The sequence below is a fragment of the Rhipicephalus microplus genome, chromosome 5, assembly GCF_043290135.1.
Source record: "Rhipicephalus microplus isolate Deutch F79 chromosome 5, USDA_Rmic, whole genome shotgun sequence".
NCBI lineage: Eukaryota > Metazoa > Arthropoda > Arachnida > Ixodida > Ixodidae > Rhipicephalus > Rhipicephalus microplus.
In genome coordinates, this window is record NC_134704.1 from 186,331,027 (window position 1) to 186,348,770 (window position 17,744).

At 48.5% G+C, this 17,744-nt stretch overlaps 1 protein-coding gene across 1 annotated transcript in view; it reads left to right on the plus strand.

Annotated features, from left to right (window-relative positions):
* Positions 1 to 17,744, plus strand: part of LOC142817613 (hemoglobin subunit zeta-like) — a 117,644-nt gene that overhangs the window by 65,337 nt on the left and 34,563 nt on the right. Inside the window, exon 2 of the mRNA XM_075894668.1 lies at positions 1,873 to 2,110. Coding sequence (XP_075750783.1) covers positions 1,873 to 2,110 — 238 coding nt within the window. The remainder of the gene's footprint in view (positions 1 to 1,872; positions 2,111 to 17,744) is intronic.

Here is a 17,744-nt window from a genome sequence, read left to right on the forward strand (position 1 = left end):
TGCCCATTACTCCCCGAGAAAGCTGGTTTGGCTTTGGGTCCCGTCCACAACCCCCGGACTTTCTATTAAACTTTTGTCACGGTACCACGGTCCTTACCACATACTGGAGCAGACATCTCCCGTAAACTACCTCGTCGAGCCGGTCAACCCATCACCCGATCATCGCTGCTGAGGCCGCGAAACAGTCCACGTCACGCGACTTAAGCCCAGGTACGACCCATTTCTAGCATCTTTTTCTTAAGTCGCCGTCGCCAGTATGGCTCCTCTTTGTGTGGGGAGGAAATTGTACCGTAGCACATCGACGCTAGCTCTGTGCCAGGGAGAGAAAGGACGACGAAGTTCGTGTGTTGTGCTCTCGGCCTGCTGTTTTCTGTGCTGCAGCTGTCTTGCTTGCCCTGGCTAGTTTCTTGCTGAAACTCCTCTGAAGAACACGCTTGTTACAGAAGAAAGAAAACTGGGTGAAACAATAATAACTTGCCGTGAGCAGAAATCGAGCCTACGACCTTCGAGTAACGCGTTCGATGTTCTAGCCACTGAGCTATCACGGCGGCTATTCCTACAGCCACTTTATTGGGTTGATATGTGAGTTTAAACGTCACAGTGTCAGTCAGCGCCATCTGTAGCCACCGCGGCGAGTGTAGATCACCCTTTTATGAGCCTGTGTGGCGTCGCGTAGCACGTGAACTTATTACGAGTGGGCAGCTGACCAATAGTCCCTCGTATACAACCTAACGGCACCAAGTCTGCCAGTACGAGACCCTCGTTAATGAATAAGGGAAAGAAGTGTATACCTAAGGGCTCGTTTTTTCGTGTTTTGACACAATAATAATAAGATCTAGCCGACAATAATGCCAAGGACTGTATAGGGAAAGTTACTAGAACCAATGTAATGTAAATAAAAAGAAAGAAATGTGGGTGAAAGAATAATAACTTGCCCTGAGCATGAATCAAAACCATGACCTTCTAATAACGCGTACGATGCTCTAGCCACTGAGCTATCACGGCGGTTAGTCCTCCAGCCACTTTATTGGGTTTATATGTGAGTTTAAACTTTGGAGTGTCAGTCAGCAGCATCTGTAGCCACCGTGGCGAGTGTAGAACACCCTTTTATGAAAAAACGCACCGAAGAAAGTAAAATGGTGCACTAAAACAGCGCCTCACGAATGCGTTACGAGCAGGCTCCAATTGGTGGATAGGCACTGTGGTATACTTGGTGAATTGTTTCAAAGTAAGTCACCTCGCGTATGCGTTTTCTGTCTCTTTTGTGCCATGCTAATTACGTATTTACCTCCTGCGACAGAATGGTGTAAAGGGGATACTAAGTACGCTCTATGTGCAAACAAAGAATGAAAACATAGAGTGCACTGAACTGTATCTAGATCGCCAATGTAATTGTATACGCACGTTCACATGAACTCAATTGTGCTATTCTCACTGCACGCAGTAACATGCAGTTCGCACTCGTTCGTAATTGTCATCGTCGTTTGACTGCCGAGAACGCAATCAGTGATAAGCCCCTTTTAGTAATAACAGAAGGCATGATATCGCATTCAGTTGGAACTGAGGCTGCAGGTGATTGCCTCATATGTGGGGTTTAACGTCCCGAAACCACTATTTGATTATGGGAGACGCCGTAGTAGAGGGCTCCGGAAATTCCGACCGCCTGGGGTTCTTTAACTTGCACCCATATCTGAGCCCATGGGCCTACAACTTTTCCGCCTCCATCAAAAATGCAGCCGCCGCAGACGGGATTCCGTACCGTGACCTGCGGGTCAGCAGCCGAGTAGCTTAGCGACTAGACCACCGCGGCGGTGCTGAGGCTGCAGGTGCTTATTTCAAAACGATGGGGCCTACAAGTCAGCCCACTTGCAGGTTCCGAGCACATGGTTGTGCCGTGGGCCACCAGATTGCGGCTGTGGTGGACACGCTTGATGACCTGGACGTGATGACTGAGCTAATGCGCAAGATTGCAGTCAACCACACGGCTAAACCGGGCTTGACACCCGAACACTTCGAGCACCTACTGCACGTGATCCTGGTGACCATGCAGACAAGCTGTCCTGAGCAATTCACGCAGGACGTTATAGCGGCATGGATAAAACTATTCGACGTACGTAAGCTATGAACTGGGCATGTTTGATTGTGAAAATGTAACTGTTTGTTTGACCGCCTATAAAGTTTTGCTCATAACAATACAATGAGCACTTAAAGCAAGGTGAATCGTAGTACGCATTTTTTTCGCTTGAGAGGTTCAAAGAGTCCGTGGCCCAGAATATACGCAATTGGCGTCGTTGGTTCTGAGTAATCAAATCGCTCTTGTTTGGGAACTGAAAATGAAATAGATGCTAATAAATATTAGAATCATTCAGCTCAAATGGCAATCAAATTTGGCAACTCTGCATGGCGTTAAGGTGTACAAAACTACGCTAGTGCTTGACCCTGCTTCTAAAAAACTTGCTGTATAGGCATCACGTAATACCAGAGTGCTTCAATACTTTTACTGGCCATGAACCTTCGGCGAAGGTTTGATATAGGGACAGGAGCAACCGCTAGGTGTGACCTCACCCGCGGCGGGGCATCAGAGCGGCCGCATCGCTGCAACTGTATAGCACGCGCCGGAGCTGTGAAACGTTATAAATGTAGCCGTGAAGGTTTAATACGTCTTCACAGTGGTGTTAGCTTCAAGGAAAATCGGGAAAGTTCTAATACTATGAAAATTAGCGTCGTAGGAGGCCTTGAAGTTAGAAATTCGAAGGCATGCTGATTTCACCCTAAGATGTGCTGCAGCAATAAAAGCATGCTTCTTTTTCTTTTTTGTTGAGTCATTTAGTGAAAATTTGCGGACAATCCATTATTCTTTTACGACTTTGGTGGTTCTTAACAGGTCGCGGAAGTGCAGTCACAAATTTTGACAGCGCATATCCAACCTTTCAGGCTACGTATTGCTTCAGTGCTTCTTGATTTACATGGGGAGTTTAACGTCCCAAAACCACCATATAATATGAGAGACGCCGTCGTGGAGGGCTCCGGAAATTTTGACCTCCTTGGGGTTTTTAACCGGCACCCAAATCAAAGCACATGGTTCTACAACATTTTCGCCTCCATCGGATATGCAGCCGCCACCGCCGGGACTCGATCCCGTAACCTGCGGGTCAGCAGCCGAGTATCTTGGCCACTACACCACCGCCGCGGGGCATTTAGTGCTTCTATATACGAAGATGGACAAGGTGCCCCACCTTACTTTACCAGTGTTCCGAAATATGCCGACAAGCGCAATGACGACGCGATCAGATGCATGTTGCTGACTGGAGGGAGTCAGGCTTCGTGTTCTCATTATTTGCCTGATATCGTCACATTTATTAACTAAACTTTTAAGCAATGAAAGTGGGCTGAAGATACCAATAAAAAAATTGCTCATCGGTTTACAAAGCGTCCGATAAGATAGCTTCGAGTTTTATATCTGACAATTCTTAGTGATTTCCTTTTAGCTGAAAGTGGCAACAAAAAGCAAAAAATACCATGTGAGTGTGCGTGATGTTGTAGTGCTCCCTACGTTCTGAGTACGAAAGACGTTGGCACGATTGTGCTGCCTCGACAGACGCGCAACGATGGGGGTGGCTTTGGGATGAACACGTTTCGCTATCTGTCACAAGAGCGATAACCCTTGTGCCTGCTTACCGCTGTCATGAGCCGGTGCGAAGGAGGCCTATCGTTCGTACGCGGAACGTTAGAAAGGACCGAAATCATGGTACACGTAGGTGCGCCTGTGGGTTTATCACGTGCTATTTTAAATGCGAATGCAATTCTTACCCCCGTATTCAGAAACGTTAATTGAATTGAAACTGCCTTCATTGTAGAACGTTTGAAACGCATCTGTGCGTTTGTCCTGCCTTGGCACCACCTAAAGATATCATGTTGAAAATCATTCGTGCTGCGTTGAAGTAGGCGGCAAGTCAAGTTCAAGTCAAGTAGCGTTTCTGAATGCGAGGGTTAGTCGTGCTATGTCAGGCATCCGGCGTAGTCCGCGGCAGAGCGTCCGCGGCGTCCACGGCAGTTCTCCGCTCTCACTTTCTCGCCCAAAGCAACAGCTGCGGGCGCACGCGCTTATACTCGCCCATAGCAACTGAAGCATGTGCTTTGAGAAAGTGTGGAAGAGAGTAGGTGCAGTACTTCGCAACTCCGTTTCTCGCCATTGGCTCTCTCTCCTCCCTGTGCCCCACTTTCTGGTCCGCTCGCGCCCCACTCTCTACCATTCCCTGGCTGGGTGCCTCTCAAGAACACCCGGAAATGTGTGCTCGAGACGCCGCTGTGAAACGCGAGACGAGAACGCTGTTTTGTTCACTTCATAGTAGTTTTAACGGTGCACGCTAGCTACTGGAGCTGGAAACGCATACGGCATTTTTCGCGACAGAAAAACAGCAGGTTCAGTGAACGACGCTATTCGCTGCACGGCGTAAGAAAAAAAACTGGCAGATCTCACGTACAGTGGAAATCAATGATATGCGAAGCGTGAATGGAAAAGGTTGATATGTCACTTTAAAATCAGCACAATCTTACGAGGTGGAGGTAAATGATTCCGTACGGGACTCGCTCGCTGGATTCCATGCCGACCAGTTGTGCCCTCGCGATCTCCGACATCAGCGTAGCTCTGGCCGACTGGGCTCGCCCTACGTCCTCTCCTGACGTCGATCTCCGATGACAGCGTAGCTCTTATCTACCGGACTTGCTCCACGCCATATCCTCACGTCGACAAGAGCTCTCGCAAGTGGTGCCCCGTCCTCGGACTCCTGTGACCGTGTTTCCATCTTTCCTATCTCTCCTATCTCCTCGATATGTCCTCGCTCGCTGGCTTAGCGCATCTCTCTTTCTCTCTCTCTACGCCTTTATTCCTATCCTTTTAATCTCTCCTCACTTCCATTCGTTGGGAGCTACTGCTGAGGTGTCGCGCCTTGATGCAGACAGTTGCGGGGCTCACATTTCTCTTCTTTTTTTTTCTTATAAACATAAACACTCCCCCCTCCCCAAGCGTACATGACTTCCGTGTCATGATTATCATGTTTGGATGTATCGTTTACCACCGTCATCTATTCACGTCACGTGATACTAAATTTAGTATATGTGGAGCTAGCGAAACGCCCGCGAGCACACTATGAGCGTGGTATGTTGTCATGTCCTTACATAACACGCGTGTCAGGATTATCATTTTCACACCAGTCATATAATTTGTCCTACAGTGACGTCACGTAACACAAATTTTTGTATATGTGGAGCTAGCGAAACGGCCGCGAGCGCATGATGAAGGGCCCAAAATACTCCAATGTAGCGTTGACGCGCGCACACGCTAGACGCAGCGACGCTAAGTTAGCAAAACGCGAAAACTCTAGTCTGACGTTAAAGGCGACCGGTGCGACCAGCGTCTGTCGGCGCAACCCGACGGCAACTGGCGCGAAATGTGACATCCTGCATTACGTGCCGATGCGTTACCCAGATAACACTGCGTCTCCCTCTTTTCGTGATGTAGGGACGCCGGACGCACTGAAACGCACATGCGTCAAAGTGACACAACGCGGCGCGCACGTGCAAGTATATGGCAAGACTGGCGCCTGGCGTGTAGCAACGCCAACGTGACGCAACGGAATGAACGCCGGCGAGCACGCACACCGCGTCACGTCGAAATATATTGGCGCCTTGACTGTTTATTTATTTATTTACAGGCACCTCAAAGACCCCAATGAGTGGGGTTTTACATGAGGGGTGTTGAAGCACGAAATTTACACAACTGATCAACAAACACAAAAAAAGAAAACAAAAACTGCACGAGCGTATCACGAAAGGGTATCAAGCACGCTCTGTTAATAAAGAGCATACAATGCCAACCAACGAAGCATACCAACGAAGCATAAAAAGCATACAATGCCAACCAGCGAAGCAGATAACACCACTAAGGATAATCGCATACATGACACAAAAATAATCAATACAGAAGTTTTTCAACGGCAGCTTTGAACTGAGTCGGGTTTGTTTTGGTGACGACACTTTCAGGAAGGCTGTTCCATTTGATGGCTGTCAGAACAGGAAATGAATTTAGATAGGCGGTCGTGCGTGCACGAGGTGGGTATACTGCTTTTGAGTGGTTGAGGCGATTCGATGGGTGGTGAGCAGTTTTTATGTGGAGGCTTTCGCATGATAACGAGTTGTAGAATTTGTGAAAGAGGCAAAATCGTGCTACTGTACGTCGTGTTTTGAGACTTGGCAATTTAGCTTTACGTTTAAGAAGTGTTACGCTTGTGTAATATGAATAATCGGAAAAGATGAATCTGGCCGCACGGTTGGGAAGGGATTCATGGATGGTACTTGAGTTAGCTTGTGGTAAGTCCCAGACTGCACACGCGAATTCCAGCTTTGGGCGAACAAGCGTTTCGTAGGCCAATAATTTAACTGTGGACGGAGCCAGGTTAATGTTACGTCGGAGGAAGCCCAGCGCGCGATTCGCGTCACTGGTAGTGCGATTTATGTGGGATGACCATGTAAGGTCATGAGAAATAAGAAGACCTAGATATTTAGTGGACTAGACAGGAAATATAGCGGAGCCACTTAAATATTTGTACGTGGAATGGGAGTGACGCCTGTGGAATGACATGATGGATGTTTTGTGAACGTTTAACACCATGAGCCATTTGTTGCACCATTCGTCTATCTTTCTAAGGTCTTGCTGCAATGCTACGCTATCACTGGGATCGATAATAAGGCGATAAATGACGCAGTCGTCCGCGAACAACCGAATGCTTGAAGAAATATTGTCTGGTAGGTCGTTGATATATATGAGAAAAAGTAAGGGCCCAAGGACCGTCCCTTGAGGAACACCTGATAGGACAGGAGATAAGGATGAAGAACTGTTGTTAGCGGAGACAGACTGCTGTCGGTTAGTTAAAAAGTTTGAAAGCCATGCGAATACATGTTCGTCAAGGTTTAAATGTGAAAGTTTAGATAGCAAACGCTTGTGGGGAATTTTGTCGAAGGCCTTCTCGAAATCTATGAAAATAGCATCGACGGGGACGTTAATGTCTAATTTAGAATTAATGTCACTTAGGAAGAGTGCCAATTGAGTGTCGCAGGAGAGACCTTTTTGGAAGCCATGTTGATTGGGATGAAAGAACTTTGCGGATTTCAGAAAGCTAGCTATGTGCGTGTAAATGATATGTTCCATTATTTTAGAGCAAACACATGTAAGAGAGATTGGACGAGATGCGTTATCTGAGGCTTTCTTGGGGACAGGTACCACTTTTCCTGTTTTCCAATCTTGGGGAACAGAACCTGTTGAGAGGGACTGCTGGAAGATATGGCTAAGAATGATGCTAGAGAGGTGTTTGGTGTTTTTAAGAATTTTTGCATTTATGCCGTCAACGCCTGAGGCCGAAGATAGCTTCAGGGAGTCAATGACGTTTGAGATGCCGTGTGGTTGGAATGTAATGCTGGGCATGATGGAGTGCAATTTAGTAGAAAGGGACACAGGGCCGTCGTCTGGCTCTCATGTTGCATGTAGTGACGTTCTCGCATAACACGCATCTCATGATTATCATGTTTGCACGAGTCACATACTTCGTCATCCATTGATGTCACGTAATACCAAATTTGGCATATGTAAAGCTAACTGAATGGCCGTGAGCGCATCATCAGTGTGGCATGCAGTCATGTTGTTACTTGACACGCATGTCATGATTATCATGTTTGTGTCATTAACCTATGTCGTCCGTTCGCGTCGCGTAGTACCGAGTTTGGTACATGCAAAACAAGGGAAACGGCCGTGAGTGCATCATGAGCGTAGCCTGTAGTCATGTTGTTACATGACACGCATCTCATGTGTATCATGTTTGCACCTGTATCGTACCTTTGCCATCCATTCACGCCACGTGATACCAAATTTGGTATAAGTGAATCTTGCGAAACGGCCACTAGCACATCATGAGCGTGGCATGTGGTCATGTTGTTACATGACACGCATTTCATCATTATCTTGTTTTCGCCAGTCACATGCCTTCGTCACCCATTCACGTACCGTAATACCAAATTTGGTATATGTGACGCTGGCGAAAGGGCCGCGAACGCATCATGAGCATGACATGCAGTCATGTTGTTACATGACACGCATGTCATCATTTTCGTATTAGGGTTTGTCGCTCGTGTTCGCCATGCAATCACGTCATACCATACCAGTTTTGCAACAAGCCATGTGAACGAAACCACCGCAAGAGCTGTAACACCATGAAACGTAAATCATGGCATTCATGACATACATTTCACGATTTTCATGTTAAGACTAGTCAAATATGTTTTTCATACAGTCATGTTATGCCGTACTAAGGTTGGTATCGATACCATTATCGAAACGGCCAGGAGAGCGAAGAGTCGTAGGTGGCTAGATAGATAGATAGATAGATAGATAGATAGATAGATAGATAGATAGATAGATAGATAGATAGATAGATAGATAGATAGATAGATAGATACGCTCAAAGTCACCGAAGTTCGCTAAGAAATGCTTCGCATTTAAAGAAGAATCACAGCATATCCACGGAGTGCGTGATGATGACTGGGGCGAAGCGTCCACCTGTGTGTTCGTTCTTGCTTCCATCCATCTTTGCGTCCGTCCGTCTTTGCGTCCATCTGTGCGCTCGGCCATCAGTCCGTCCGCCCATTCATCCTTCCATGCGTCCGCCCGTGCATCTGTCTGTCCGTCCGTCCGTCCGTCCATCTAGTGAACACTCCTAGTACCGCCATCTCGCATCATTTCATCATATATTTAGCATATAGAAATACCACCATCCAGCGAACATTCCAAGGACTAAACGAGAGGTGGCACTCGCGCACGTTCTTAGAGCCTGCGCTTTATGTGCACATCCCACCTTTCACTGCCTCTAGTTGATGGCTATATACTTGTTCACTATAGTCATGGCACTGCGGCCCAACTCTTGCTAAACCATGCTAAAACCAAGAAGGTTACGCCCAGCGTGTTTAACGTGGCAACCATTTCTGGTCAAATAGTGCTCAAAGTGCGTCCTTCTGATACTAGTCTTTTTTTTGGTAAGTATCAAATTCAAAGTAAAATTTATTGGAGATTAAGCCAACAATACGCGTCTGTACAAGTCATTTCATCAGAAATAACTATCTCTTTATTTGTGGTGAGCATGCGCAGGTTTTTTTCTTAATTGAAAACGGTGTGCGCGCGCCGCTCCTGTAGTCCGACCGTAGATGTGGCTACCTACTACTAAGACGACGACTACATACATCGCGGACGCACGACTCACAGCGTAGAGAGCTTCGCCTCCCCCCCCCCCCCAAAGAACGCATTATTGTTCTAACCATGGATTCTCACTTGCAAAACGCCATTATGGGCGCTACGGAATGCGTTTACATTTCCTCACGATTTCCTTCGGGGAAGTGGGGGAGAGTAAAACTTTATTGAAGGGGAAAGGGAGAGGGGCGTTTTAGAGCCTTTATGGTTGGGGCCCTACGTCCAGGGCTCCACTGGCCTTAGCCGCCCGCCGGACTTGATCCAGTAGTGCGAGCTGCACTCCTGGGTCCGAGCTAGCGAGGTGTGCCTCCCACTGCTCCATACTAGGTGTTAAAGGTTCGCCGAGAAAATTGGTTATGTCGCTTGGTTTACGATCGCACCCCCACGATATGTGGTAGAGAGTCGGTCTTCCGCCGCACCACGGACATACAGCCGGGTAAAGAGTTGGATGTATCGCGTGTAACTTCAGTAGGTGCGGAAATACATCCGTTTGAATTTTTCTAAGGTCAGTGGCCTCTTCCCCATTAAGGGATCTGTGAGGTGTTCCACATTTTTGACGCGTGAAGCGCTGGTGAGCTAGAATCTCCCTAGGTAAAATTGGCATGGTCAATGAAAGAGATGGATTCTCCGCTCGGTTACAAAACGCACGAGCTAGAGCGTCCGCCCTTTCATTGCCTTCGAGACCTGCGTGTCCCGGGCACCAGATCAAGCGATGGTGGTGAGTGAGTTTGGATCCTAGCAGCCTCAGCCCCATTGCTGGAAGGCGGCCCCTTAAAAAGAGCCGGCAGGCTTCCTGGGAGTCGGATAAAATAACTGATGGCTCCCCTCTACGCTCCTGAAACCTTAAGGCTAAGGCTATGGCCATCGTCTCCGCCTTTGTAGCCGAGGTCGTGCGTACGGAGGCACTCGTTAGCAGCGTCATGTTGTTGTCGACAACAGTAATTATGTGTCTCTGCCAATCGAAACTGGCCGCATCGACGTACGCGACATTTGAAGCTGAGCCGAATTGCTTTCGAAGCCAGTTTACCCTCGCAGTACGTCGCTCAGCGTGAAAGTCGTGATGCATATTTTTGGGCACCGGTGCGATTGAGATTCGCCTGCGGACCTCTTGGGCTACGTCGACCAGCTCCTCATCAATGTGCTGTGGGTGGGGCGAAATTCCTATTCTAGTGAGTATCGCCCTGCCTGCTGAAGTTTCACTTAGACGATTCCTCTGAGACATGAGGACTGCGGCACTGAGCTCAGCATAAGTGTTATGTATACCGAGAGCTAGGAGCCGCTCGGTCGGTGTGCTGGTGGGTAGACCAAGTGCTGCCTTAAAAGCGCTTCTAATGAGCACATCCACCTGGCTCTCCTCACTTCTGTCGAGTGAGTGGTACGGTAGGCCATACGTCACTCTGCTCAAAACTAAGGCCTGGACAAGCCGGAGAGTATCCTTTTCTTTCATGCCTTTTTTATGATAAGTGATGCGACGGATCATTCTAGCTATCTGTTTAACCGTAGTCTTTAAGGTGGTTATCGTGTGACTGGCTTTGCCATTGCTTTGGACCCAGAAACCAAGTATACGGGCCTGAGTAACCTCGGCTATGGCATGGCCGTCTACCTGTAAGTTTATGTCACCGTTACTTTTGTAATACTTACTGTGTATTCTTATGAGTTCAGATTTTTCAGGCGCACAGCTCAGCCCACTTTTTCTTGCGAACTCTGCCACAGCTGTCGCAGCAGCCTGGAGGGTCTGCTCTTTCAGCGCCAGTGAACCCTTCGTAGCCCAGAGTGTGATGTCGTCCGCATACAATGTATATCCAAGGTGCGGGATTGCTTCGAGCTCGTGAGCAAGTCTGCGCATAGCTATGTTAAAGAGCAAGGGGGAGATGACTGCCCCTTGCGGTGTGCCTTTATTTGGCATCGAGAACGGCACCGACCTCGTGTCGCCTATCCCAATAGTTGCCGTCCGCCCAGAGAGGAAGGATTTAATGTAGTTAAATGTACGCTTTCCGCAGCCGATTGTGTTGAGTTCAGAGAGAATGGCCTCGTGCGAAACATTATCAAAGGCCCCTTTGAGGTCGAGGGCCAAGACCAAATGTTCGCCTCCCCTGGGTACGCAACTCATGACCTCTTCTTTTAAAAGGAGGAAGGCATCCTGGGTTGAGAGTCCGGAGCGAAAACCAATCATGGTAGCGGGAAACAGATTTTCTTTTTCAATGTAATTTTGAAGCCGTGTCTGTACTACTCGCTCGTAGAGCTTGCCCATGCACGAAGTAAGCGAAATGGGCCGCAGGGCTCCGAGCGATGGTGCTTTACCGGGCTTTGGTATAGTTATTATTTTGGCTTCCTTCCACTCCGGAGGAACGTGACCTTGGGACCAGCAGTGGTCGTTAAGAAATTGCGTTATCTGCTCAAGAACCTCAGTGCTGAGGTTTCTTATCATAGCGTTTGTTATACCATCCGACCCCGGCGCAGAGTTCCGATTGGCTGCCTGGGCTGCCGCGAAAACCTCTTCTTTCGTGATTGCGGCGTCTAATGTGGCATTCTCGCTGCCGATGTACTCTAATGTACATGGCGGAACCACATCAGTACCGATATAACGGTCTTTAAGCGCCTGGATCAACTCTCCGTCGGTGCCGGGGTAGCTGTGTACTATTCTTTGAAGAATGCGGTTCATGGAGGACTTAGATTTGTCCGGCTCCAGCATGTACCTCAGTATCGCCCACGTCTGGCTAGTCCCTAGTGTACCGCGGAGAGAACCGCAAAACTGCACCCAACCATCGGTGGCAAGTTTCGTTGCGTATTCATTCGCTTCCTCCGACAGAGCAGCGATTCGCCTGTAGAGGCAGCGGTTGAGGCGTTGTTTTTTCCATCTCTTGATCAGGCGTCGCCTACTATCCCACATGTGCAATAGGTGCCGGTCTATCGCAGGCGCCTCAACTGTGCGCGCTATTTTCTTAGAGGTGGCATCATGCGTTTCTCGAATGAAAGCAACCCACCCACTGACATCACAGGGCGTTTGCTCCGGCAGAGGGCGCTTTCGAAAGGTCACCCAGTCTGTCATCACAACGTCACCAGCGACACGACGAACTTTTGGTGATGCTATAGAGGTGCTAAGAATATAATGGTCACTACCAAGGTTTTCATCGAGGTTTGACCACGTGGCATTTTTAATGTTGAAGGTGAAGGTCAAATCAGGGTACGTGTCCCTGCTAATGCTATTACCAAGCCTGGTGGGTGCTGTTGGCAGAGTGATAAGGGTAAAACCTAATTTAGACGTGGTGTTCTCTAATAACACTCCCTTGGGTGAATCCCGGACGTAGCCCCAAGCGGTGCTCGGAGCATTAAAGTCGCCCACCACCACTAATTGATCTCTGGTGCCAACGGCTCGAACTGCCTCGTTTAGGAGTGGGCCGAAGTCGTCTTTCCGGTTTTTGGGAGGACTGTATATGTTTAAAATTTTCGTTCGTACTTTTCCTCGTTTTTGTGGGAAGACATCGATAATTTGGTGATTAATGTCAGTCTGATCGTAATGGTCTAGCGCGACTGTCATGAAGTTACTCACCAGCGCTGCAACGCGGGGGTATTTTGGATCGTATAATGTGTAATATCCCTGCAATTTGACGGGACGGTTCCCAACTTCTTGCAGGCATATTACATCAGGTGGGATTAGTGCCGAATGGATGTAATTCTGCAATGCCGCCGCTCGTTTGTGGAACGTGCGACAATTCCACTGCCAGATTTCTAGGTGGTCGGAGTTTTGCGTGGAATTAGTTCGCGCCATGGTGACTACTGCCTTTATTGGGGGGTGTCTGCTTTCTCCGTGATTCGACGGTCCTTCGGTAGTGGACTGCTCGCGGAGGTAACACTGACCCGCTTGTTGATGGCACGCTGAATGCCTACAACTGAGTCATTAACGTATCGTCTTTGTTGTTCCGTTTCTGCTGCAAACTCTTTCCTGTACTCCGAAAACATTTGATGCATTTGCTGCATCATCTGCTCTCGGAGTTCAGACGCTGCTCGTTGCTGTTGTGATTGGAGTTCTCGCATTAAGTTCCGCAAGCTCTGCAACTGTTCCCCCATCTGTAACTGGCTAACGTGGGCCTCCTCGCTAAACCTCTGAGGTATGTCTACTTTCGCCGTTCCTCCCTCCAAAGAGTGGGCTACGGTTGCCCTGGAGATAGCATGAGTGGCGTTGTTGTTCGCCTCTAAGGCGTTAAGCCTGGCTTCAAGTTTGGTTTCTAAAGATGATATGATTTTGTGGAACTCCCGGCGTTCCTCCTTAATCTGGCATCGAAGTTTCTCGTTTTCTAAAGCAAGCTGCTTATTCTCGGCAACCATTTTCTGATATTCGGGATTCTCAATTAAGGGAGCAGATGGAGACACAATCCTCGCCCAGCTCACCGTGTTTGCTGGCTGGCAGGCGGCTGCCTCCGTCCCCTCTTTGGGCGGCGTCAAGATTTGTACCAGCGCTGTCTTCTTCTGCTGCTGATGCTGCTGCTGTTGCTGCTGCTGCTGTTGCTGTTGCTGTTGCTGCTGTTGCTGCTGCTGCTGCTGTTGTTGTTGCTGCTGCTGTTGCTGCTGTTGGTGCTGCTGCTGATGCGGCTGTTTGTTGAGTCGTTTTCTGGACGCAGACTGGGCTCGACCCTTTGAGGAAGCCCGTGACTTGGATCTTGAACGTGAGCGTGATTCCACTGACGAGTCCCGCTCGGAGCTGAACCAGCGTGGATGGTGCCTCCGTTTTGGCTGATCCACTCGGGACCTCCTAGGCGGAACGTGTTTAAGCTTCTTCTTGCACATTTTGTCACCTGTCATATGGTCCTCACCACATATCACGCACTTAGGGGTACACGCGTGTCCTTGTGCGGGTTCACGTGTTCCACACGTGGAGCATACATTGGCGTCGGGCGTTGGGCACACGTCAGTTCGATGCCCTGTGGAGTGGCATACCTTGCAAGCCTGCCTCGTAGGCTTGTGGGGATAACAGATGGCTTCCGCTCCCATGAAATAGACGCACCTAGGCAGTGTGCTGCCCGTGAAGGTAATGATGGCGGTCTTCGTAGATCCGAGCATGCGTGCCCGCTCAATCTTGACCCCCTGTGTTCTCACACGGAGATTCGCCATGAGTTCTGCTTGAGAAGTCCCCGACGGAATACCATGGACTATGCCTCGTAGGACGTCCTCAGGATCCGCCACATACGAGTTGAATGAGTGCACTCGTCCCCTGATATTCAGATGCGTGATCTCTCGCAGCTCTTTGGCTACATGCTCGTGGGGCGTCGATACGATGATAATATTCGAGCCCGGGTGGACGCGCAGCATGAAGCTACCACCGTCGAAGTGTCGGTGGCAAGCGTCTATTACAGCGGTGGAAAGTTCGTAGCCGAGTATGTCTTTTACGGCGAGGCCTTTGTGAGGCCTAAGGATGATCTTTATGTCGTCCTTTGGCAGGGGCGGGAGCGGACGGCGACTTCTCGTACGACGTCGGCGCTTCACCTGACTTCCCTGCTTCGGTGGGCTGCTTGACGAGGCGTTGCACTCCACAGCTTCTAACGCGTTTTTCTGGTTTTTCTTCTGGTTCTTCTTTTGCCGGCGTGTCAAAACCGTGTGCCAGCCATCCTCCGTCCATGCGGCACCATCGTGGCGTTCCCCTGCAGACACATTGTCGACTTCTTCGGACGAACCCTGCGGTGACCAGGTCTGAACGTCCATTTGAGTGGTTTCTGTAGCAGACTCCTCATCTGTGTGAATCAGTGGCTGCTCCTGAGGAGACCTCGGTGTTTCCTGAAGAGCGTCCATCCGCCGACGCTTGAGACGCGACCACGACGCAGAAGCCGCTATGCGGCGGTGCGTCTGGCCGGGCGCGACGGTCGCTGCCTCGAAGTTTTCAGCTTGCAGAAAACCGAAAAACAGCCACTCACCGCTGAAATTCGACGTTCACTGTTCGCTGTACTTTCACGAATCCGATGCACTTCAAACAACCAGAAATCGCCGAAAAACCATAGAAAATCTGCGGAGCCGATGCGACGCGCGTCCGCACACCGTGGCCCCCTAGCGGCCGATCGAAGTGGGGGAACTTTTCTTAGGGGCGAAGCTCCTTAAAGCGGCACCTGTTCGTCCCTCGTCGTAGTCGTAGTGCGTAACCAGTCTTATGTTTTGATCTGGAAGGTGGTGCCAGTAAGAGATTTCTCCTGTGTGTTATTGAACAATAAAAAATTCGCAGCGTGCCCATTAACTAGAAGCCGAATTTTCCTGTTTCTCATTCCAAATTAGCAGCCATTGGCATGTACATTGAGCACTATCTGACAAGAAAGGGTTGCTACGTTATACTAACTGGGCATAACCTCCTTGGTTTTACAAAGGTTTAGCGAGCGTTGGGCCGCAGTGCCATGAATACAGTTAACTAGTATATACCGTGAACTCAAAGTGGTGAAAGGTGGGAAGTAGACAAGAAGCGCAGCCGTAAGAAAGTGTGCGTGTGCCAATGTCCGCTGGATGGCGGTGCTTCTATATGCGGAATATTAGATGGAAATGTGCCAGATGGTGGTACTTAGAGTGTTGACTAGATGGACGAACGGACACCCAGACGGATGCATGGACGGATGCACAGATGGCTGCACGGATGAATGGACGCATGAACGGACGCAGGGGCGGATGCATGGACGAACGCAGGGATGGACGCATGGATGGACGTGCGGATGCACGCATGGACCGTTACACAGACGGACGCATGGATGGACGGAAGCACTCTCGATCATTCACCCCGTGGATATGCAGCCATTTTTTTGTATTTCGTGGGCATTTGTTGTTAGCACAAAAACACTTCTGCTTAAGAAATATAAAGTGTGAAACTGTCTAGTCGGACGTCTTGCAAACCAATCTACAACTTTCTCATTGAAAGTTTTGGCTTATCTTCGTTCCTTCAGAAGTTAGTTGAAAGGTTCTGAGTATACAATTGGTCAGAACACAAAAAATAATCTGATTCACTCAAGACAACTGCAAGCAACATGCATTTGGTCACGTCGTAATCGCGTGTTTCGGCATATGTTTAAACTCTGGCTAAACACAGCTGGGACAATCTGTATATTCTAACATTGCCCCGTATTTAATAAATCGAGAGCCACTCTGAATGAATCAGTGCTTTTAAAATAGCAAGCAATGAGTAACAAGTATTTCATCATGCGTCATTTCGCTCGTTTTTGTATATTGTTTTGCGTTAATTTATCGATACGTTGCCGTAGCGCTTTCTAGTTTCGGTTGGCAATGCAATGTAGTTTCCCACTCATTTAGTCTGCTGTGTAGCTTACTCATGCAATATTTTTCCTATTTTTTATTGTTATCTCTGTTAAGTCGAAAGCCCTACATGTCTCCTCAGACGTGAAATTTGGCCGACGTCGTCCCGCGCTGGTGTCGTCATCTTGTGACACAAAAAGTAATCTTCTTGTGCTCATGACGCATCGATGTCTAAAGTATTTTTCATGCTTTTACAGCCTGCTCAAGTTCAGAACAGCTTTTTGTTGCAACCTGTCTTGCGCCGTCATGTTTGCAAGCTTTTATTCGTAGGAGTGAAGTTTCTGTTCCGTGCCACGAATGTGTGCTTTGACTTTTTCAAGCTGTGAGGAGCTGCATGTAGCTCCGTATGTCTTGAATTTCACCTACACACTTTTGATCATATCGGTGCCTGTATAAAAGAAAACGGCAAGCTTTTCACTTGTCGAGCTTCCGTATTACCTACAGGCATGCAACCAGAAAGAAGCGGCGAGTATGCTCACATTGTAAGATATTTAGCTCAACTTTCACTCTCGCAATGAATCATACAAACACTCACACAGCCATCCGAGTAACACACAGGACACTGAGCGCTCATATCTTACAGTATGGCGAAAACCAACTAGCCAAACAACAAGTTTTATTGAAGTATGCTGACCTTCATTTAAAGTGTCTTCATCTATTGTAACTATGTCGAAAGGGCTCATGCACAGTATCGATGCAGCCTCAACAGTCTCCAGCTTAGCTGACTGTTCTCAGTGACGCTTGGTAGGTGGGTGAGGTCTGCATCGTTTTGCACTATACATATACGCTGTGAGGTCGCGGAATTTCCTCGGCACAGCATTGGCAAAAGTGGTGACTTCTTAACAACACCTCCGATCAGCCACTGATCCACGTGAACTCTCATCGAAGTGCTTTTTGCACATGCGCACATTCAGGGAATCAGACGTGAAACCATCAGTTTCTTGTTGCGGCATTGCGTGCTTTCACTTTTATTGCGCGTTCACTTTTATGCGTTTCATTGCGCGTTCAGTGTCTATAGGCAGTGAGAAATTTTTCGTCATTTCTATTGTAACCAGATCGGCAACCAGATGCGTCGACAGACACCGAACATAAATATTTATTGATGTAGTGACTGGTCTTTTATATGTATTGCCGGCTTCATGGTTGTGAGACCAGTAACACGATTCCGATACAC